Source organism: Malus domestica, chromosome 08, assembly GCF_042453785.1.
Source record: "Malus domestica chromosome 08, GDT2T_hap1".
Taxonomy (NCBI): Eukaryota; Viridiplantae; Streptophyta; class Magnoliopsida; order Rosales; family Rosaceae; genus Malus; species Malus domestica.
In genome coordinates, this window is record NC_091668.1 from 20,367,702 (window position 1) to 20,392,976 (window position 25,275).

The following is a 25,275-nucleotide window of genomic DNA, read 5'->3' on the forward strand; positions in this document are numbered from 1 at the left end:
GGTGGCTTGGGAGAAATGGGTGTGGGCCCTGTTGGCATCACAAAAATCTCAACAAAAATTAATAAAATAATGAGGGACAATTTATCCATAAATAGTGAATTTACTAGATTACCCATCACCTTCGTAATCACATAAAATCTTCGTCGTAACTCCGAATTCGATTCCGTTTGCGCCCACACGTTCGTAACGTCAACTACTATCAGAAGACGCTAAAAGAATGTTTCGTACATCTCACTATATACTGGTCAACGAAAGTCAATAATCTTGCCTCTAGGGCTTTTTTGGCAATTCACACATTTAAAAATTTATAATATCATAAAATTAGGGACGGATTATAGTAATGAATGTGTTGAGATGAGTACTTACTTTTCTTATTTGAATTTGGATCTTGAATTGAAATAGGGAATCGAGACGGTCATGTGAATTGTGAATTAAGTCACAAGGAAGGATGATGAAATGGCATCACAACCCCCATCATTTGCTGAAAAAAGCAAGACCATGTAGCAGATTCATAGTTGTCCACATTAAGGTAAAATTCAAATAAAAGTGTATGAAGTGAACTAGTGGAAAAGAAGAACAACAACAAGAAACAATATGTTATCCACACTACAGATAAAACCGTGCATGTGATCAAGATAGATGAAAAATTGCAAAAACTAAAGCCCGTAATGAAATTGGCTAATCATAAAAATTCAAGTGGTAGCCAGCTAAAATTGAAGTTGGCCAATTATAAAAATTCTAGAAAAGAAATTCATGTTCAAAAAGATAATCTACAAATTCTTCTAAAGTTATTATGTGCACCTCAAAATAACTATCACCCGCTCTTAGTAAAAAAAAATTTAAAAAATGCAGTTGGACTTAATTCTGACAACTTTGCTCACCACTCTACCAGTACAATTGAGTCTGACATATATAAGCAAAACCCTCTGTTAGATAGAAGTGATCAACAAATGAAATCTAAAAATATTATTTGTAACAGAAAATAGTCAAGGGATGTAGTTTTCACTCTCTTACATTTTTAATGTAAATAATATTATTTGTTAAAAAAAATTAACAATTCTATCTTTTCCATAAATTTGAAATGATGTGACCTATAAATTATAAGAAGCATGTAGGAAAGAGTTTTAATTCATAGTTAAAACTGAATTTTAATGGACTGATTTTGTAGGAACTGGGTTTTTAGAACTGAGTTCTAATTTATAAGTAACGCTGAGTTTTAGTGAACTTAGACCATCTCCTAACACAAGGACTTAAATTTTACAAGAGTTTAAATATAAGACACATCATCTCTAATTCACACTTATATTTGGTTTTTGAGGCAAATTGAGACCCGAAATACAGCTTTCTTTATGAGATCATGGAGCTCATGCCAATAATGAAGAGTTTTATTCAACGAAGAAAAATATAATTTGAGTTTCGATTTAGTTCTAAGTAAATTATTTTCTCCTCTAATGCAATGTCTTAAATTTTAAAATTCAAAATGACTCTTAGACATTGGAGAAGAAAGTTGATACATAAATTCACTATTTTTTTTAGAGAGAAATGTTATTAGCACTCTAAAAATCTCATTATACACTCCTCACAAGTGTATTTTTCTTTCATAATATAGAAATTTTAAAGTGTAAAATAAAAATTTTGAAGTATTAATAACAATTCCCTTTTTAGAACTCAAATATAAAAGTTTAGTTCCAAAATATGAGTCCTTGCATTTACCAAAAAATAAACGAGGGTGTGATTCGGTTTATATTCATATTCGACCCCCTTATAAAAAGACTTGGATTGTCTGCCCTCCCATTTCGGTGCCTTCACTGTGCCCTCCTGTTTTGTGTGGTCACGGTTAAGCCACGTCAATATTTTATATTATTTTTTTTTATAAAAATAATAAAAAAAAAGAAATAGTAATATAAAATGTTGACGTGACTTAACCATGACCACAAAAACAGAAGGGCACGGGGAGAGCACCAAAATTAGAGGGCAGACAATCCAAGTCCCTTATAAAAACCCAAGCGCTTTTAGCCAAGATAGGCACCATAGTTAGCTGCACGCCACCCAAGGATTCCAAACGTTTTACCTTCTAGGTGCTTTGAGATTATTGCAGAGATAAAGCAACCCTCTGCGAGCACTAAATCATGAAACTCTCTCTCTTCCCTCTGGCTCTCTGATATTTCTCTCCATGTTACGCCGCCAATGCATAACCGGATTTAAGCCATGATGAGTATAACGCGAATTTCAATTTTCATCATTTCAGGGATCCGTATCCATACCTCGACCGTTTGTTTGATTCATCTCCACATTTATTTTATAAACTCCCCTTCTTCCTCGGTTTTTCCTCGGTTTTTCGGCTCACTCAAGTCAACATTTCTCAGTCCTTTTGTCAATGGGTTCCAAACCTCTAAACCCTATGGCTGAGCCATTTTTCTTGTACCGTTTTCACACACCCTATTTTCCTGCTCGGCCTGTGTGCGCTTATTCAATCGTTCACCAACCCAGGTACTTTTTTTGCCAAATGAACCCGGTACAACCTGGCCCAACTACAAACAAGAGGCGGAGAAAGAGTGTTAAGGGAAAGAGGAGCTTAGCTTCACAGAGGCCCAGAAACCCTTTGAAGAAGCTTGGAGATGAGACCCATGTGGTGGGTGCTCCTAGGGTTGTCGCATGCGTGACCAAGAAAGATCTGCCGACTGGGACGACGTATGCGGCGTCTTATCGGCAGATGAAGAAAGGTTCTGTGCGCGGCTGTGGTGGTGTTATTCCGTTTCCTTCAAGTCCTGATCTGGAAAATAGATCCGGTCCTACAACGATCATGATAAAAAATATCCCAAACCAATTTCAGTATACTCTCTCTCAGTTCATGGTTTTTTGTTGGCATATTACTGTTCTTTGGTTATTTTACGTACATGCAATAACTGTAGGGTTTGGATTTAACATAAAGGTTCAGGTTTTTTTGTTTTTTATTTTTATTTTTTACTTTAACAGAGCTTGTAAAAAGGAATTAACTGTTTTGTCTTCCCTTCTTTGAACCCTTTTGTCTCTATTCCCCCTTTGTGTTAGAAACGAGAAATAAGTTTTTTTATTTTATTTTATTTTTTTAATTTTTCTGAGGGAACATGAAACATAGATACGAGTTTATCTACTTTTTTTTTTAATTTTTTTATTTTTATAAAATCTGTTCATACAGAAAAATTAATAGTCAAATGTGCAGGAGGTGTGATTTGCTGACCGTCCTGAGAAATCACTGCCGTGATGAGAACCTACGGGCTTGCAGAGAAGGTGTTTCCACGAAATCTGAGTTCGATTTTGTTTATCTTCCAATGGATTTTAAGTAAGTTTAAAATTTTCAGAAACTGTTTAGATTAGATTCTAAAAATTGCTAATGTAGGTTATTTTATCGAGTCCAATTTAATGTTCTCTTTGGATCCGTGTAGGCAATTTTGGAACCACAAGAGGACTGCCAATCTGGGCTATGCCTTTGTTAATTTCACCAGTTTTACCGGCGCGTACAGATTTTACAAGAAGTTCCACAATGAACAATGGAAGGTACGCAGCAACAAGAAAACATGTGAAATTACTTCCGCTAAGATTCAGGTTAAGGTTCTACTCTTATACTGGACGGGTATTTGGTTTCGAATTTTTTTCATTGATATTTTGAACTTGACCGGTTACTTTTTGGTTTTGACATGTTGTAGGGGCTGGAAGCTCTGAAGAAGAACTTTGAGAGTAAAGTGTTTTGGTGCCACACGGAGGAGTATTTGCCTGCGGTGGTGGAACCTCCGAGTGACGGTGTTCTGCGGCAGCCCAAAGTCACTCCGGTTGGGACACGTGTAGGGTTGCCCTTCGTGGATTATAGAGAGGTTAAGAGAGAGATCTGATGGCAGTGCGTGAGGCTGGGGTGACCTGTGTTTTCATTCTCTCCCTAGCTGGAGTAGTCTAATCAGCACTTCTGATTTTTACTTTGGTCGAAAATCAGCACTTGGTTTAGTTGCAATATCTTAGGGTGAAGTGGAAACATAGGGGTTTAAGATCATGACTAGTCTTGTTTAGTAGGTTTTTTCTTTTAATCTAGTTTTGATTAGCATGCATGTGAAATGTTAATCTCGGATTTGCTTAATTATGGTTTTCTGAGTTTTCATGTTTTATGTGCCATAGGTGCCAACTGCTGCTGATGTAGTTAAATAGTTTCTTAAATTTTATTAATCTAATATCCTTTCAATTTCAAGCATATTTTAAGGATTAACTTAAGAAATTCAATTAAAAAGGAGAGGTGGGTAGGTTGAAATTTGAGCCTTCTTCCCTTCGATGGCATGCATATTTTCCATCAGATAAAGTTGAGCTATCATTCCTTAGTAATGGGACGCAAAGGGAGTGTCAGACATGGCGCCCCAAACCGGAGTAATGCAAATTTGGGTAAGCTTGACCTTAGCTTATTGCAAGAATTACTAATTTACTATAAAATATAAAATAAAAAACCTGCAAAAGAACTGACATGAAGACTTTTACTGACCAACCTGACCACACTCTACTCCGGTGACTAGGAGCTATATGGATTTGGATCCCATTCGAATCCAAATTGAAAAGATATTAGGAATTCTCACATCTTAACATTTTATTATGTATCTTATGATTATAAATTCTTTGATTATTTTTAATTTAAAATTAAACACAAATAATACTTGACGAAAGTTGGCCGTACGATTTAAAATAGGACTCCCACAAAGTGATTTCGGAGCTATATTATACATATATGCATGCAGTTGCAAATTTTTTTTGGCGGAAGAGTAGGATTTTTTTATTTTCCTAATATCTCTCATCTTCCTTCATCTCTTATTTAAACAAGAGGTATTCATCAATTCCCCCCTAAACTTGTGAACATTGGCCAATTTCCCCTTTCAACTTTAATTTTGGCCAATTTCCCCCCTCAACTCTTATAATTAGTCAATTTCCCCCCTCAACTTTAATTTGGCCAATTTCCCCCCTCAACTCTCATAATTAGTCAATTTGCCCCCTTCTGTTAAATTTTTTTAATTTTCCATCTATTCTTCTTTTTTTTCTTTCAATCTTTCTAATAACTTCCAACAAAGTACTAAAATTAACATAAACTCACATGCATAATATAGGGTAAAATGTACAAAAACATAATACAATTAGTATGTGATATGGGTTGATTATAAGAAAAAGTTATGAATCGGGTTTAAAGCATGTAGAAGAAGAAATAATAATCCTAAACTCATGGATCAGACCTATTTCAATAAAATGGGTTATTCTTAATAAGGAGTCGAAAATTATGAATTGACTAGCCATTTTTGCACTAAAGCTCGATTCTCCGCAATTTACTTGAACTTAGCTTTCACTTTTATAAAGAAAATTGTATTCACATACAAAAAATGTACACATCAATCATTTTCGTTATCAATTTTGTATAGTAAATGATCAAATAAAATTACTCCATACTAATTTATTATGACTAATAATACTATCTATGATAAATTGTAAAATTCTAAATTTTAATCTATTTGTAATAAAAGACATAGGAAAATGATTAACATACATCTTATTTAGTTTCTTACACACACTTGTTTAATTATGATCAAATTAAAATATTAACAATAGGGTGCAAATTGACAAATTATGAGAGTTGAGGGGGGAAATTGGCTAAATTAAAGTTGAGGGGGGGAATTGACTAATTATGAGAGTTGAGGGGGGAAATTGACCAAAATTAAAGTTGAGGGGGGAAATTGGCCAATAGTCACAATTTCAGGGGGGAAATTGATGAATACCTCTTTAAACAATTATGATCATGTTATGTTTATATTTTGTTTTGAAATTTTTTTTATAGAGAAAAGACAAAAATAGAGTGAGATGAGGGGATAGAAAATGATGGTAATACGAGGGGAGAATCCTACCGGAATAATGGAGAGGAAGGAAAGAAAGTTTGTAGCCGTGATGGGCACATTTGCCCTTGTACATTTGGTCTGCCGTGCACTGCGCCATAGCAGTTTTCACACGAGGCATTTCAACCCACATTGTCCCTAATTCCATGAGCAAGACTTTCTCATACCCATTGCAAAAGCTAGAGATCGAGACCAAACTCTCGATCAAATAGGTCAATGAACAATCTCTAAGTTGAAAATGTTGAGAGCTGTTTGATTTGTTGGAAGAATGTTTTAGAATCAGGAGGAGATTAATTTGAAAACATATGTGACCTTCTCAGAATTATCCCTTGTTGAAGTTGAGCAACGTTATATTCCCTTCGACTTGCAGGTACTTCCTATATCCCCCGTTGGGTCAAATTTGTGTTTTATTTTCATATTCTTCATATCTTTTGTTTGGAAAGGTTATCCTTATGCACGAAGATAATCAATTTGGTTTTTCTTCTCCATCGTCAAGTATTGGAACGAGAATAAGGAACCAAAAAGAAAATATTAGCAACGACTAGTTTTATTGTGGACAATGCTATTAACTAGGAAGAATGAAAGAATTGCTTGAATAATTTCAGAGAGAGAAGCTAGAGAGAGAATATTATTTTATTGACTTTATTTAGAGAGAAGAAAAGATAATGGCATTGCCTTACAAGATTTGCTTTTGTAGAGAAACTAACTATTACAGAATTACAATACTACCATTCTCATATTCCAATCCTTTCTAACAAACTCAAAACTACATAACCAACTATTATGACTATTACTCCCCCCTCAAACTAAGTGTGGAGCTGTCTAGCTTAGTTTGCTGCACAACTGGTGATAAACCCAAACTAAGATGTCTGGAATGCTTGAAGAAAATTGGACTGTGTAACCTCTTGGTGAAAACATCAGCAACCTGATCATCTGTTGGAATATAATGGACACTGATATCACCTTTTGTACTTTTTCTCGAACAAAATGGTAATCTGTGTCAAGATGTTTGATATTGGAATGAAACACAAGATTAGAACTTAATGCAAGTGCATACAAGTTATCACAATGAAGAGAATGAGGTCTAGATAGAAACTGATGAATATCTTTGAACACATAACAAATCCAAAAGACATCAGCTGCACACTGTGCCACGACTTTGTACTCAGCTTCAGTTGAGCTTTTGGAGACTGTAGATTGCTTATTCGATTGTCATGAAATCGGATTGGATCTAAGATAGACCACAAAACCAGAAATGGATCTTCTAGTGTTAATGTCAGCGGCCTAATCTGAGTCTGAATATGCAGGGATCTAAACATTGGAACCCTTTGTATAGTGTAGACCATAGTTGACAATCCCTTGAACATTTTTGAGTATTCATTTCACCAAATGTAAGTGTGCATCAGTTGGTTGTGTCATAAATTGACAAACCATATTCACTAAATAGGCAAGATCTGTTCTTGTGAAGGTTAAATACTGAAGGGCATCGACAATACTACGATGTTGACTTGGATTAGATAACAAAGTCCTTTCACTAGCAAGAATATGAGTGTGTGGCTTGGACAGAGTAGATGTTGACTTACAAGACTCCATGCCTGCTTTCTTCAACAATTCTTTAGCATACTTGAATTGGTTTATGAACAAAGAACCATCATCATTATATTGGATATGTAATCCCAAGAAATAACTAAGTCTGCCCATATCTTTGAGATCAAACACCTCTGCCAAGTTGTTGATTATTTCTTGCACCTTAGTTGGATTTGAACCAGTAATGATGAATCATCCACATATAGCAGCAACAAAACAATGTCTCCGTTATCAGACTTGACAAACAAACTTGTATTTGAATGTGATGTTTTAAAACCGAGTGCTGGAAGATAGCTAGTAAACTTGGAATTCCAAGCTCTAGGAGCCTGTTTTAAACCATAGAGAGATTTCACTAATCTGCAAACATGACTTGGATTCTGAGCATCCACAAACCTTTAGGGTTGCTTCATATATACTTTCTCTTCTAAATCACCATGTAAGAATGCATTGTTAACATCCAATTGTCTCAAAGACCAACCAAACTGAGCAGCAAGTGCAAGTATAATTCTGATTGTAGTATGCCTAACAATAAGACTAAAAGTTTCAAAGTAGTCAAGGCCATGTTCTTAAGTAAATCCTTGTGCAACCAATCTGGCTTTGAATCTTGAAATAGACCCATATGGATTATTCTTTATCTTGTAGACCCACTTACTTCCAATAACAGTTTTATTTGATAGAGGTGGGACTAAGATCTAAGTACCTTGAGCTTTGAGAGCATCAAATTCCTTCTGCATTGCATTATGCCATTCTTTCTTACTAGTAGCACCCTTGAAAGTCTTTGGTTCTTCATGATCAAATATATTAGATAAAAATGAAAAACCAGCTTGATATTGATCTAGACATTGACTATCAGAACTGAAATCCATTAGTTGTAAAGAGGACAACTCAGGTAGTAATGCCAGATAACTAGCATAATTCTTCCCTGTGATTGCACCTGTTTGTAATCGAGTTTGCATCCCATGTAACCTTATAGGACTAGTATATGATGCAATAGATGAAGAAGAAGTAGTAAAAGGTAGAACTACATGTAATTGTGCAGGATCTATGACATGAAGCAAATGAGTGGTCTCCTTTGGAGAGGAAAGAGTAAAGCCAGTTGTTGATGTTGTGTTATTATCTTGAGACTCAGATACTGAGGCAGCTCAATTTTCTGAGACACCTGTTGAATGATGACTATTGACATTTGACTTATCTGAGGCAGATGCTTGTGGACTTAAGAATGATGATGGAGTTAATTGAGATTCATTAATCTAACTTTTGGCAGTCTCCCTGTGATGTATAGGAACTGGTATAATAAATGGTGTACAACTTTGTGATTCTTGACTTTGTAGCCCAACTGCTTTATGTATCTTAGCTAACTTACTAGGAAAACAAGATTCATTAAATACTACATGTCGAGATATAATGTATTTCTGAGTTTGCATATTAAAACATATAACTCCTTTATACCCCATGGAATACCCCAGAAACACACACATACCAGACTTGGCTTGTAATTTGTTTGCAGCATATAGTCTCAACCAAGGAAACAAAGCTGAGCCAAAAATCTTCAATGATTGTACATCAGGTACTTATACAACAATTGATAAGGATAAGACATTGAAAGAGTCTTACATGGCGTCTTGTTAATCAAGAAGACAGAGTGTGCACATGCAAAGTACCAAAACTCAGAAGTTAAACCAGCAGCATTGAGAAGTGTGATTGCAGTTTCAACTATATGTCTATGTTTCCATTCTGTCACTCCATTCTATTGTGGAGTGTATAGACAAGAAATGAATTGAGTGATGCCTTTGCTAGCTAGAAAAGATGTAAAACTTTTACTAACATACTCTCATCCCCCATCTATTTGCAAGCCCTTGATGTGCATCCCAAACTGAGTAAGTACAAAATTGTAAAATCGTACAAAAATTGTAAACACTTCCAATTTATTACTCATTGGAAAAATTCACACATATATGTTATGTTTATACCATACTTAGGGCTTCCGTATTTAGACCTCGTATAAATACTCAGGGGACTCAAATGTAATTATGTAATAAATGGAGAGGCAAATGTGTAAAAAGGGGAGGAGCCCTTATTCTATAAAAAGGCCTCCTCACCCTCACAAACCCTAAGTCTCCTCAGATCCCCTAAGCTCTAAGCTCTCTCAAAGCTCTCACTCTCATTCAGAGCTCTCTCTCCCTCATAATACTCTCAGAGAAATACAATATCAGTGTGGACGTAGCCCAAACCTTGGGGTGAACCACAATACATCTTGTGTTATTTACATTTCTTGCAGATTCACGGCCGGATTTACATTGTTCCAAGACCTTCAGTTTTGTGCATCAACATTTGGCGCCGTCTATGGGAATCGATACGAAAAGTGATGTCGATTCTTTCTCAAATTTTCACCTCCGCCGTGAATCTGCAAAAACCCAAACAAACAGTTACAAAAACCCAGAATTCTACCTCCATTTTCATCTACTGTTTTCCAAACAAACCGTAGCATGTGCAGCTGCACATGCTATCCCATGCTTCTGACAAAGGCAAAGACATCTCTTCTTCGTCTTCAACCTCCCGCTTTACCAGTGAGAAAGAGTGAGGTTTCATAGTTTAAGGCTGTTCCAAAATGTCCACCACCTCCATATTCCGCCTCCTCCACCTCCTCCTCCTCCAATTCTCTCTTTCCTCCGTCTTCGCCGCCCACCCCAAACCCTTCACTTCCCCCTACCTTTCACCCGCCACGATCCACCCAAATTACCAAAATATGTTCAAATTCTTCAAGATCTTCATCTACAACCCAAACAGCACAGAGTGATCACGGGAAGGCGCTGCATTTCAATTGTATGCCGGTGGTGATCACGGACCGTCCGATCCCAGACCTGCCGTTCTCGGACGTGCTGAGGTGGCAGAAGATCGCGGTGTTCGTGAGAGCTAGTGGAAGGGTAGTGAGGGAGCTGAAGCGCGTGTTGGGGCACGAGTACTGGTAGCAGCACGAGAAGATAAGGGAGTTGGGTATGGCTGTGAGTCGGCACTTTATGTGGAACAAGACACCGGAGCTGTTTGATGCGTTTTATACGTTGATATGGTTCAGATCTCTCGTCCAACCTCCGACTCCGAGCATGGGCCAGCGACTCAACCCTTGAAAAAAAAAAGCAACCAGACGAGGCCACCCCGCATTACATTGACTTGATTGATCAGACAATTTTAGGCCATCAATTTATTCGGAAAGAATTTGGTCAGGTTCCTCGAATTGGCTGGCAGATTGACCCTTTTGGTCACTCGGCTGTTCAAGCTTACCTGCTTCATGCTGAGTTAGGATTCTGTTTTGTGCATCAACTTTTGGGTCGGAGATAATTGCAAAAAGCAAAAAGAGAAAAAGCAGAAAGCATGGGTACCCACTAATGCATAGCAGCCTAAGCTCCAAGTTGATTAAGGGAATCAACTTGGCACGATGACAGCGTAGAAGATGCCCACTAACTTTCATCATGCATGTTCCCACTCTTCACAGACGACACCATGATGTTAAAGAAAAAGAAAAAGGAGGAGGAAAAGAATAAAAAAAGAAAAAGACATAATTGTGGTGAGGATGGCATGCAGAAAAGGGAGTTATGGGAATCAATTTGGCACGATGACAGCGCAAAAGATGCCTACCAACTTTCATCATGCATGTTCCCACTCTTCATAGACGACACCATCATGTTAAAGAAAAAGAAAAGGGAGGAGGAAAAGAATAAAAAAAGAAAAAGACATAATTGTGGTGAGGATGACATGCAGAAAAGGGAATTATGGGCGTGACCCATTAAGCAGAGGATTGGATTTATTTTTGAATGATGTAATTTATTTTTCTTATCTTCCGGAGACATTTATATAACCCCATCAGAGGGTGTAAAAAAAAAAAAAAAAAAAAGAACGTCAAGCCCAAAATAAATGGGTTGGAATGTTGTGTAGATGGCAAAGGCCCATAAGCCTAAAATAGCACCAACCAGGTGACCAAAAGTACGCCCAGTACTACAAAAAAAAATTCGGCACCCCGCCCGCTATTATCGCCAACTAGGTGATCAAAATTACGTCCAGTACTCCACAATTATTGGCAGCCTGCTGCTATTACCACCAACCAGGTGATCAAAAGTACGTCCAGTACTCCAAATTTATTCAACAGCCTGTCGCTATTACCATTAACCAGGTGATCAAAAGTACACCCAGTGCTCCAAATTTATTCAACAGCCTACCGCTATTACCACCAAACATGTGATCAAAAGTACGCCCAGTACTCCAAATTTATTCAGCAGCCTGCTGCTATTACCACCAACTAAGTGATCAAAAGTACGCCCAGTACTTCAAAATTATACATGAGCACTACTCATGTCAATCATACATAAACATTCATGAGCATCACTCATATCAATCATACATAAACATTCATGAGCATCACTCATGTCACCATTCACGAGTATCACTCATGTCATCACTCATGTCAATCAACATAAACATTCATGAGCATCACTCATGTCAATCAGCTTCAAAAGCTTCATTTACAAAGCTCTAGCTTCAAAAGCTTCATTTACAGAGCTCTAGCTTCAAAAGCTTCATTTACAAAAGCTATAACTTCAAAAGCTTCATTTACAGAGCTCTAGCTTCAAAAGCTTCATTTATATAGCTCAAGCTTCAAAAGCTTCATTTACAAAAGCTCTAGCTTCAAAAGCTTCATTTACAGAGTTCTAGCTTCAAAAGCTTCATTTACAGAGCTTTAGCTTCAAAGCTTTACTTGCAAAGCTTCACCTACAAAGCTTCAGTGCAGGGTATACAAATACCGCCTCTGAACAACTGCCACTTCGGTCCATACATGGATTCAATTTGAAGTCTCCAGCCAACAGACTCTATTGACCGAAGACTTAGGGGACTACATTATGAACCACATATTGGGCCTCAACTGGGCCTCATGAAAAAAACTTGGGGGACTTAGCCCATCACTTATGTATTGAGGAGTGAGCATTTGGTCTATAAAAAGGACTCCCTCACTTTCATTAGAGAGCACCCATCACTTATGTATTGAGGAGCAAGCCCTTAGTTTATAAAAGGGACTACCTCACTTTCATTAAAGAACACCCATCACTTATGTATTGAGGAGCGAGCCCTTAGTTTATAAAAGAGACTCTCTCACCTTCATTAGAGAGCATCGCCGCCTGCTGAGCAACTGCCTCGCCGCTAGCATCACTCATAACCCATCACTTATGTATTGAGGAGCGAGCCCTTAGTTTATAAAAGGGACTCCCTCACCATCATTAGAAAGCATCGCCGCCTGCTCTAGCCCATCATTTATGTATTGAGGAGCAAACCCTTATTCTATAAAAGGGACTCCCTCACCTTCAACTGCCATAAGCTGAGCCAACCAAGGCAACATAAGCCACAAGCCGAGCCAACCAAGGCAACATAAGCCACAAGCCGAGCAGCCTCGCAACATATGCTACATCTAGTTGAGCCTCATTTCACATTGAGCGCCGCCTTATATCGAGTATTCAGCTCTGGACGACATCTAGTTACTTCGGCCCACACATGGATTGAATTTCAAGTCTCCAGCTAAAAGACTCTCTTGACTAAAGACTTGGGGGACTATTGTTTATACCATACTTAGGGCTTCCGTATTTAAACCTCGTATAAATACTCGGGGGACTCAAATGTAATTATGTAATAAATGGATGGGCAAATATGTAAAAAGGGAAGGAGCCCTTATTCTATAAAAGGGCATTCTCACCCTCACAAACCCTAAGTCTTCTCAGAGCCCCTAAGCTCTAAGCTCTCTCAAAGCTCTCACTCTCATTCAGAGCTCTCTTTCCCTCACAATACTCTCAGAGAAATACAATATCAGTGTGGACGTAGCCCAAACCTTGGGGTGAACCACGACACATCTTGTGTTATTTACATTTCTTGCAGATTCACGGCCAGATTTACGTTGTTCCAAGACCTCCGGTTTTATGCATCAACATGTTATATTCATCAATTAGAGTTACATAGTACCAATATCCTTTTAAGGACTTCATAGGAGAAGGACCCCAAATATCTGAATGCACTTTTTCAAATGGATAGGTACAAATATCTGATCTAATTGGAAATGAGGTTCTAGACATTTTTCCCTAAATACAAGGAACACAAACACTATGCTTATTATCTATACTAGCTACAATATTCGACTTTTATAGCATGGAATTCATGATTTCATAAGTAGGATGACCCAACCTTTGATGCTAAGTGTCAGACTTGATAGCTTTACCCACATATGTAACTGGACTACTTGTAATAGACTGCACTCAGTTTTTACTTTGCATAACTGGAATCTGGAACAATTCTTCAGGCTTACTCTTTCCTTGATACACTATTTCCCTTGTTTTCTTGTCTAGCACAAAGAATTCAGATTCATCACATATAAACCAACTTTTATTGTTAGCACATAGTAGTTTCACATATAATAGGCTCCTAGCAATATGTGGAACATGTAATACTTTGTTAAGAACAAGAGAGTGATTGTTAGTTTATAAAGTAGTTGACCCAATGTTATGAATCGGTAGACCAGTACCATTTCCAATGGTTATTTTCTCAGAACTCTCAAACAGTGTGACTTGAGTCAAAGAATTGATGTCAGTTTTCATATGATGAGATGCACCTGAATCAACAATCCAGGCATCCCGAGGAATGAATTGTGTGGTTTGTTGAGCATTCATGGCAGATATTGATGGTGGTGGAGGCTAACCTTGATAAGAATAATTGCTTCTATGATAGCAATCAAGAGCTGAATGTCCTATCTTGCCACATATTTGACATTCAATAATAAAGCCTGAATTAGAAAAGTTGATATTCATGTGATAACAATTTACTGCAGTATGCCCTCTTTTATTACAAATTTGACACTCTATCACAACATTTGTCTTAGTATTAGTATTCCCAGACCAAGAATTATTGCCATGCTGCCTTAAGTTACTGCAACCATATCCTTTTCCCCTAAAATTGTTGTTATTTCTATAATTATTTCCTCTATATCGATTGCCATGTGATGCTCGAGGCCCAACTGAACTCCCATATTAAACTGTGCACTAGGATTATTTTGATCACTAGAATTACAAACAAAACCATATCCATAAGATTCACCAGGATATACAGTAGATGGTGATGATGGAAAGTATGGTGCAGGATGCTGTGAATAAGTAGGATAAAATGGATGTTGGAAGGTTGGTGGTGGTAATGAGTGATTGAATGGATTGTCTTGACCCTGAGAAGTAGAACCATATGGTATTGCAGTGATTGTCTCACCAATACTAGCAAGAATATGGTTGTGTGCCTGAGAATTCGAAGAAGGCGCCAAACTAAAGCTAGAACTTGGATTTGAACCTTGAACATACAATGCATATAAGTTCTAACAGGATATTAATCTCTCCTTCAATTTCCCTTTCTGCTCCCAATAGTTGTGCTCTAAACTCCTTCAAGGTAATGGATGATTCCCTAGCCAAAATGAATGTACGAATAACATCATATTCCTTTGGCAAACCAGCAAGACCAGCAATCATTATATCATTGTCAGATATAGATTAAACTGAGCAACACCATATATGTAGACTCCCAATCCATAAAAGACTCAGTAATCTCCTTTGTAACCCCAGCTTCTGTACTAACAACATACTTTGATAGAGTTGTGCCATTGAAATGACCAAACAATTTATACCCCCTCAAAACAGATTGAAATTGAAACACCCATTTGGCAAAATTATCATCTCTTAGCTTTATGGTAAGCATACTCAGCATTCCATCGACTTTAAAAGTTAAATTACTCATGATTATCCTCAAACAATAGCAATTAATCAACAATTGAGATTATACGCAGAGATTGACACTTTAACGAGAAAGAATGACACTTTCTTAAAGACACAATTTCTTGACTGAGAAAGAATAACACTTTCTTGAACACACAACTTCTTGATCTAGAAAGAATGACACTTTCTTGAACGCATGAAAGAATAACACTTTCAGCAAATGAATCTAACTATCAAAGCAAATCAACATATACAAATCAACAAAACATCCCAAATCATGAAATATCTAAAACCATTACTTTGCAAACACCACTGATATGCTTCGAATTGAAGAAACTGAGTAATCAGGAAAGAACAAAACCACCTGAAACGAAAGCAGAATTCAGGAATACCCCAACAATCTTTCTTCGACTTGAAATCTCCAACACCATCTTCATGAATTGCAAACAATGAATCCCAGCAATCCATAGAACCAAATCGAACCACCAATCGAGCGACGAACAATGGAGCCAATTAGGATCGGAATCGGTGATGAACCAATACCGGCGATGATACCATATTAACTAGGAAGAATGAAAGAATCGCTTGAACAATTTCAGAGAGAGAAGCTAGAGAGAGAATGCTGTTTTATTGACTTTCTTTAGAGAGAAGAAAAGATAAAGACAAATGCCTTACAAGATTTGCTTTTGTAGAGAAACTAACTATTACAGAATTACAATACTACCCTTCTCATATTCCAATCCTTTCTAACAAACTCAAAACTACATAACCAGCTATTATGATTATTAAATATCATGGTGTTCATATAGATTTATAGTATGCCTCTCTTGAGATTGTGCTCTTTTTATAGCTAATTAATTTGTATACATTTGTCACTTAATGAAATTTGCATGTCTCAAAATACTCAGCTGACAACATATATAGTAGAGAATTTATCATTTTCCACATTTCTTTTTCCTTTCTCAACTATTTGGAAGCTCCATTACAATTACAATTTCAATAATTATATATGTCAATCAATCATAATCGTTTTTGTTTACTTTGACGTGCATATTAATTAAATAACACTACAAAATGAAAATTATTTAAACATGTTGAATATTAGGCTTATTTTAAAATCTTATGTTAACCTTTTGTTACCTGGACCTTTTCTCCAACATAATAAACTTACAAACTTAAAAGATCACTTAAGGCAAAAGCAAGAATAATAAGTGAGAGGCTGTAAATCAAAGTGATGAAACAAAGAGAATATATTAAAGTAAAACTTTACAAGGCAGGCATTGCAGCCTTCGAGATTTTGGAGCACGGATATCTTTACAGCAAGGGCTCGTTTGTGTGCTCAAAACAGGCATTGCAGCCTTTTAGATTTTGGAGCTCCGATATCTTTATAGCAGGGCTCGTTTGTGAGCTAACAAATAGTAAAAACTGCTAAATGCATCTCTCTCTCTCTCTCTCTCTCTCTCTCAAACCTCATTGTCTGTCTAAAGTGCCCTTCTGCTTCTGGGTTCAAAGCTGTCAATTAAGGCCATTTTTATACAACCAGACTCAAATCATTCATTCCTAGCTAAGTCAGAAATAATAAGGTTTTTGTTGAATTTTTCAGGCGGACGGGCCGGGGGCCCCACTTTAATAGTACTGATATTATCTTTAATTTAGTAATTATTACTTGTTCAATTCGTCAGGTGTGAGATTTTATCACAAAAAACCTTGATGTTAGTTAAAGTGGGATAATCCTATTTAAACTCTTATTCTTCCTTCCCTCTGGCCAATGTGGGATTCAAGACGTCCCAACACGTGAGACCCCAATTAGTGGATCACACGTGGAGATCCACATATCGATAACCACTTGGAGCCAATTCAGGACTCACCCAACATGTAGTGCCAAAGAAGACCCACCCAACATGCGGTGCCAAAGAGGACCCACCCAATCACGTGGCAATACAAGCCTACGTGGAGCCAAGTCAGGACTCACCCATCGCGCGGACCCAACCAATCACATGGCAATATAAGCCCGTCCCCTGGCTCTGATACTATGTTGAATTTTTCAGGTCGACAGGTCGGGGGCCCCACTCCAATAACATCAATACTGTTCTCAATTTGGTAATTACCACTTGCCCAATCCGTTAGGTGTGTGGTTTTATCATAAAATACCTCGGTACTAATTAGAGTTGGTAATCCTATTTAAACTCTTATTCTTCTTTCCCTTTGGCTGATGTGGGATTCAACAGTTTTAGCATTTTCTACAACCACATGTTTGGTGGTTATTAGGTGGAAGAAAGATGATTTTTACACACCATTTTAACTTCTCATATACCTCGTCTGATAGAATAAATCATATGAGAACACCAAACAAGCTTGTGTTTGAGGATATAAAAAAACGTATTTATAATTTCTTAGTTGCAAGATCCATCGATGACAATAAAAAATGCAGAAAGGGAATTAGGGTCGTGCTTATGGAAAACCTTTATCCCATAAATAATCGCATGACACTATCATTGATCCATCTCAATTCTAACTGGTCTATTAATTTGTTGGGTTTGAGTTGATGCACATACGTGGTGAACGTAACTATTAAGAAATAAGAAAAATTATTTAATTTCTTCTAGTTATAATATCACTCTCATCAACGAAAGAATGAAACTTTGAAAATATATCCTTCTTTTGACCAAAATTGTTAAGTTTGAACGACCCAAAAATAACAATTTCCCTATCATTGAAGGTCATAACTATTCTACTAACCGTAGCCCCCCGGTTCTCACCTGAGTCCTTACCAATAATTTGAGAGATTAATGCAGGTTCAAATGGACCAAATTACCTTAGCCAACTTGATCATCAATGCATGTTAAACAGCAGATTGCACAAACTGCAATTCATGCCATTGTTATTTTAACAGTGTATACATGTTTTTTTTTTTTTGTTCTCCAGAAACCATTACTCTAATTCACTCTATTTTTGTTACTTTGGCGTAAGGGTGGACACGTTTTCATCCATGGCCACTAGAGTGATTTTTGCATGATTTTAATAGTTATTTTAATTTGCAGTAGCAATATGGGAAGTAACTCAATTATTTATAAACACATGTAAGATCCCTCATTCCATCAATGTGAGATCATTCACAACATGACCTTTAGATGTGGCAAAATTTCAAGCTAATAACACGTAGGCAACACTAATCGAGTGACGTGGAGCACGTGTGATAACTGAGCTTTACACAATATGGGGAATAGCCCAATTAAAACTAATTGGCAATATCAACAATAGCCTAATTATTTATAAGCACGTGAAAGATTCCTCCTCTCAGTGGCGAAGATTGTTAAAGGGAGGGACGACGAACTTTAAAAGGGAGAGAGAATCAGTGGGAACTTTGTGCGATGAACCTTTCATCATGCAAAGGTCATAGTAATTACCCGGGCTGAAACGTTCAACTTGCCATCTCAAATCACTTTGCGCGGCAAGATGTCGTTACAGAAGATAGTAGCGGAAAAATGTTCGTTGCGTGAGTTTTTGGCACCAAAAACTAACTTTCTTTACCTATTTTCTATGCCTTTGCGCAACGAATGCATGAATTTATCATGTCAAGTTGTCTTGCGCAACGCAGTTCTTCATCGCACAAGTTTTTTTTACTTTTTTTTTTTAAGATGTTTTTGCACGACTGTGCACTGAATTTGTCGCACTAGTGACAATTGCACGACGAGATTTCCTTCAGCACGCAACATTTCATTGCGGCAATAGGTTTTTCTACTAATGAGCCCAAATTTTGAGGGAAGACCGGTCAGAGAAGGAGGAGTGTCAGTTCTGGGAGTATAGGTGGATAGTGGGTTGTGTGTGGTTCACGCGATGAGTTTTTTAAAATTTTTATTTTTCTTTTTCAATAAATTGCTTCTCTTCTTCTTCTTATTATAAATTTCTTTTACCTTTTTATAAACCATATATTTACACTAAATAGAAATTGATATCAAACTTGTCATCTATGATAAGTTGATTTTATACTATATATTTTTTCCTGTTCTTAGTATATTTTGGTGAGATTTTAATGCTTTGTTATGTATTTTCAATATAGGACATGAGAATCCATTTTGGGCATAAAGTAATCAAACAGTGGAATTCTTGAGTGATTCCAATTGGAGTGGGTTCGTGATTCTATCAAGAAGGTTATATCAAAATTTCATAATTTTATTCTAAAGCATCTGGTGGTGGCGAATTAATTTACAGAGATTATATTCACACACCCCAAATTACTTCTCTCATACCTTTTTAATTTTTAAATATTTTCTACACACTACTAACACTTGATAGAAAAATATTAAAAAATTAAAAGGATGTGAAAAAAATAATTTGGGGTGTATGAATATAATCTCCCTTGATTTAAGCACATCGTGCGGTGTTAACAGATTGGGTTGTAGGGCTTATTTACGACTTTTGGGCTGGAAGATGATGAATTTTGAACTTGGGCTCTTCTTGGAACTTGAAGAGGATGTCCTAATCTTTAATTCAAGATGTTTTGGGCTTGTTTTGGAGCTCTGAAGGTCCATAAACATGGCTATTTCTCTGATGGACAGATTTCCTTATCAGATTTGGATTGTGTTTTTAAGTTATCCTTTTGGTATTATATTTCCTAGTTTTAGAAGACCTTTTATAGCAAGGATTTTAATTTGTAGTACTATAAATAAGGCTATTTAGCTATTAGGGTTCTCTATGCGACATTAAGATAACTTAGCAAAACTTTGGAGAATTTCAGATTTTTTACCTATAAGGTGTTTTCAATCATTTTTCTAGTTAATGATATTTTGTTTAGTTTTTATTATGATTATGCTTGTTTGCTTTGAATTATTAATCACCGTGTTTAAACTATCTAATTGATTTAATGATTCGCGACCATTAAGGTATTTAGACAAGTAATTTGATGCAATTTCTGTTTGAGCATCACCCTGAAATCGAGGTGGCGAACATCATGCTCTTAAGGGTTGCATGATTTTTCAAAGGGTTTTCACAAAACTTAATAAGTCTTGAATAGTTACATTTGATTTAAACATCACAGACAGGTTGTATGTTAGTTATAGGTTTTTGCTTGAACATCAAGAGGAAAATATGTATTAGGAAAACTTAACCTTCAAGGCATGTATAATGATGACGGCGGAACCCTAGTGCTTAAAATGATTTTTAAAACGGTTTTCTGTTTAGTTAATTTTACTTTGCCATTTATTTAATTGTCTTTATTTTAAATTCCCAAAATCAACCTTTTCCAACTTTTTTTTTTCAAATAATTAATTAAGAATTGGTTTAAATACAGATTATTGATCCACTCCCTATGGATAACGACATTGCTTGAACCGTTTATACTACAATTACCTTGTTCTGTTGCAAGTATTTTTAAGTGTTTTTATCCCTACTTTTGCAGGTGCTAAAAATGTCATCAAGAAATTAGGGCTGTTGCATAAAAGTATTCGTGCATAATATCATAAGCAATTGAATAAAGACTATATATTCATGCTAAGGCTTATGACCTCGCCCTAGCAAAGAAAATATTATTATGAAGAAAAAGAAAGATTAAAAATCAAAGAAAATATTATTATGAAGAAAAAGAAAGATTGAAAATCAAAGAAAATATTATTATGAAGAAAAAGAAAGATTGAAAGTCAAAGAAAATATTATTATGAAGAAAAAGAAAGATTGAAAATCAAAGAAAATATTATTATGAAGGAAAAGAAAGATTGAAAGTCAAAGAAAATATTATTATGAAGAAAAAGATTGAAAATACATTAAAGTAAAAGTACGAAATTCTTCAAGAACCTAGTCAATTTCCTATTTGGCAAGGTCGCAAAAAAGAAGCCAAAACAACTAGGGCCAGCCAAAGACCTTATATATCTCCTAAGCTATCCACAAAATATAAATTTAAACTTTATTACTTATAAGTACACATGATTATCACTAAAACGTACGTAAATGACCAAATGTCAAACAATTAAAAATTTAGACGTGAAGAAAGAAATCAAATTGGAGACGGCTAATTCGATGCCGAATTTATTGGCAATTGCGGCATATCTCTCTAACATTTTGATATAATATCATAGTAGGTTAGCTGATAAGGTTCGTACTTTTTGTATCATATCTTGTAAATCACATTATGTGGTTGATGGTGTAACATCCCATATCGTCAAGGGGAGTGAATCCTGTAAGTTTTATATGTATATTCTCATCTCTACATAGCACGAGGCCTTTTGGAAGCTCATTGGCTTCGGATTCCATTGGAACTCCGAAGTTAAACGAGTTCGCACGAGAGCATTCTCATGGTGGGTGACCCACTGGGAAGTTCTCGTGTGAGTTCTCAGAAACAAAATCGTGAGGGCGTGGTCGGGGCTCAAAGCGGACAATATCGTGCTACGGTAGAGTCGAGCCCGGGATGTGACAATTTGGTATCATAGCCAATTTCTGGTCGGACGTGTGCCGACGAGGATGTCGGGCCCTTAAGGGGGGTGGATTGTAACATTCCACATCGCCCAAGGGAGTGGATCCTATAAGCCTTATATGTATATTCCCATCTCTACCTAGCACGAGGCTTTTTAAAAGCTCACTGGCTTTGGGTTCCATTGGAACTCCGAAGTTAAGCGAGTTCATGCGAAAGCATTTCCAGAATGGGTGATCCATTGGGAAGTTCTCGTTTGAGTTCCCAGAAACAAAACCGTGATGGCATGATCGGGACCCAAAACGGACAATATCGTGTTACGGTGGAGTCGAACCCGGAATATGGTGGGGCTCAAGCCAGGATGTGACAGATGGTACTTCTTTAAACATTAAAAAGGGAATCCAATTACCAATTGTCGTGTCATATGGTCTACAAAATATGCTTAAAGTAGATGGCTTTAGAATTACCAAGGAAGAAAATATCAGTAATATCGGAAATATCGGTAGTTCGAAAACACAGAAATATCGATGGAAATATCGGGATAATATCGATATCGATAAAAATTACATAGAAACCACGGAAATTGTAAGAAAAACTTGGAAATTTTTATTGAAACTTTGCAGGATGTTTATTTAGTCAATTATCTATTAGTTTATCACAAAAAATTGGAAGGAAATGCATTACATGATGGATTTAACTGATTTAAGTTGATTATACAGCGAGCTGGCAAACACTGTGAGTGAAGAAAATATGTAGTAATTAATGAAAAAAAATTAAACACACCATAATCATTTATATATAATGATTTACTACAACTTTCGAGTAAAACTCATATTTTAGTTTTTAAATCTACCCTAATTCTGACATACTGCCGCACCCATCATTTCTCTATTACCTTTCTTCCTTCTTCACGTGGGATGTACCTCCCTCATTTTCTATTATTTCTTTCCTTTCCACACACACACACACACAGACACACCCCACTCCCTCATTTTCTATTATTTCTTTCCTTTCCACACACATATTTTCTATTATTTCTTTCCTTTCCACACACATACACACGCACAGACACACCCCACTCCCTCATTTTCTATTATTTCTTTCATTTCCACACACATACACACGCACAGACACACCCCACTCCCTCATTTTCTATTATTTATTTCTTTCCTTTCCTTTCCTCCACACACAGACACACCCCACTCCCTCATCTCTCGATCCATCTCTCAGATCCTCCTTGTCCGCGTTTCCCTCTGCTCCTCCCTCGCCTTCCTCCTCGTCGAGCCCGTCACCATGTCCCGCGACCTCTACCTCTCATCCGTCGTCCCCATCGGCGTGATCCTCCTCGTCCGCGTCTCCCTCTGCTCCTCCCTCGCCTTCCTCCTCGTCAAGCCCGTCAATATGTCCCGCGACCTCTACCTCTCCTCCGTCGTCCCCATCGGCGCGATCTTCCTCGTCCGCGTCTCCCTCGCCTTCCTCCTCGTCGAGCCGTCTACTGTATAAGGGGAATAACACAAACGCTATAAACACAAATCTTTCTCTACTCTCTCGCGTGCCCTCTCTCCCTTGTTAGATTAAATAAACCACAACATGTTATCAACACGCTCATACCGTTAGGCTTAGGAATCTGATGTGGAAATTATTCATCTACAATCAGGAGAGTATTACGTTTCAATTATTTCTTAATTGATTAAATTTTGATTTTATTCAATTCATATACTTTTATTGATTCAATTTATTTTTCTTGTGTTGAACATGTACCAGCTTTGGAATGAAAAGCCGCAATTGGAGAAAGAATTTTCTGCATCAAACTAGTTAATAAATATTATCATGCAATTAGGTTCTTCGCAAACAACGGTTTTTATCTCGATATTTTTGCAATCCTGATGGTATGAACATTCACCATAATGCATGACCCAACTTTACGTTTTACAAATTTTAAATTTTACATAAATTGCGTATGCATTATTATAATCATAATCTTGTTGAATTATGTGAACTGATATTGTGATATTGATGTGATTTATTATATCTGCAATTGAATTCATAATTGAAAAAAAATTATTACGGCTTCAAAAACCCAACCCAGTGAGCTGTAGACTTTGAGCTACGTCACCACGTAAGACACGGAGCTGTAATGCATCGGAGCACAACTCTGATGTGCTGAAAACCCAAAAAAACGACTCCATTTTGGTGTCACCCCTAACCCAGAAAACCTAGCCTAGCCGGAAGCCGAGTCCACAACTTTGCCGTTCTTTTTTTGGGACATCGCGACCAGCAGTTGTATCCCCTTTGGGGTTTACATCGTCGTTTCCGACAACGTTCCTTGTATTTCCCATTGAAATTCATTGAAATCGAGGATTCCTCGAATCGAATCCTCTCGGTTCTACCCTTTCCCGATGTCGAGGATCTTCCTCTGTTATTGAGACTGGTTCTTCGATGAACCACCATGCATCGTGACTCACTCTTGAGGTTTCCCGACCAAGACACAATTGCCAGAAGTGACGGCTTCGACTTTCGTGAACTCGCCCAGCACGGCTAGGATTCTTGTTTGGACCAAAAACCACGGTCCTTTGGGCTTAGATTACCTCGACCTTTTGTAGAATTTTCTTTGGGCCTGCATTCGCGACTTGTTGCCTCTCGTGCTCAACAAACACGGCACCAACCCAATTGGACTCTAGTGTTCCCATGCTTGGCGCCACAGTGGAACATAACTCTTGTGGCTATTGTGGATTCCCTACATTGTACCACACTGGATCCTAGCGTCTGTGCTAGTGCATTCGTGTACGCAATGGACAGGATTAACGCCCTCTTTTAGGCCTCTGCCATTTAGGCCTTAGTCTGGAGCCCACCTCTGTGTGCATAGGTTTATTGCTCTAGCTTGGCACGTCTCATGTCTAACCCAGATTTGGGCCTGGGCCCTACGACAACAATTTTTAAGCCCACCTATGGACTTTGGTCCTAATTTGGGCCACAGAGCCTTATTTGCCTTTTTTAGGCCTTATGGGGTTTTTAATTTTTTTCACCCAACCTTTAATTTTGGCCCTAAGTCTAAAAAACCTACTTGTATATATTTGTATATATTTGTTACGTATTTTTGTATATATTTGCATTTGTTTGCACGTACTATGAACCTAAAGTTCATAAACTTTTCTCGAAAAAAAAATTAATTGAAAGGATTTAAGCTTTCGTATGCATGTGACCGATTCAAATATTTTATTTCAAGGTATGACTAGTGGGAAAGTTAGTTGTCTGGCAGATAATGCAACCATGCACACCGTTTTGCGTGAACGCATCTATTTCACTAACTTCGTACCTAAGAATGCACCGTTGACAACCTTCTCAGGTCTATCCAACTTGATCGAAGGATATAGAAAGGCTCGTATAATGTTGTCCAGTGGCATTATTTTGACCATTCAAGAGGCACTTTATTCTTCACGTTCCGAAAAAATGTTGTTGAGTTTTTAAAGATATTCGAGACAATAATTAGACAATAACCATCATGCTGAAACCTATGTAGAAAATGGAGTTGTGCATCACTTTCTATGAATATGGCCAGAAGCATAGTCTAGAAAAGATGGAGCGTATCCCGAATGGTCTGTATACTACAACCATA

The 25,275-nt window shown here is 37.1% G+C and overlaps 1 protein-coding gene across 1 annotated transcript; it reads left to right on the top strand.

The window, feature by feature from the left end:
• Window positions 1–2,135: 2,135 nt before the first annotated feature.
• LOC103402453 (protein MEI2-like 6) lies at window positions 2,136–4,219 on the top strand. The gene is made up of 4 exons (XM_017337050.3): window positions 2,136–2,832; window positions 3,203–3,322; window positions 3,426–3,585; window positions 3,687–4,219. Exons 1-4 carry the CDS (start codon window positions 2,378–2,380, stop codon window positions 3,867–3,869), a joined length of 918 nt encoding a protein of 305 aa, XP_017192539.3. The 5' UTR covers window positions 2,136–2,377; the 3' UTR covers window positions 3,870–4,219.
• The last annotated feature ends 21,056 nt before the right edge of the window (window positions 4,220–25,275 follow it).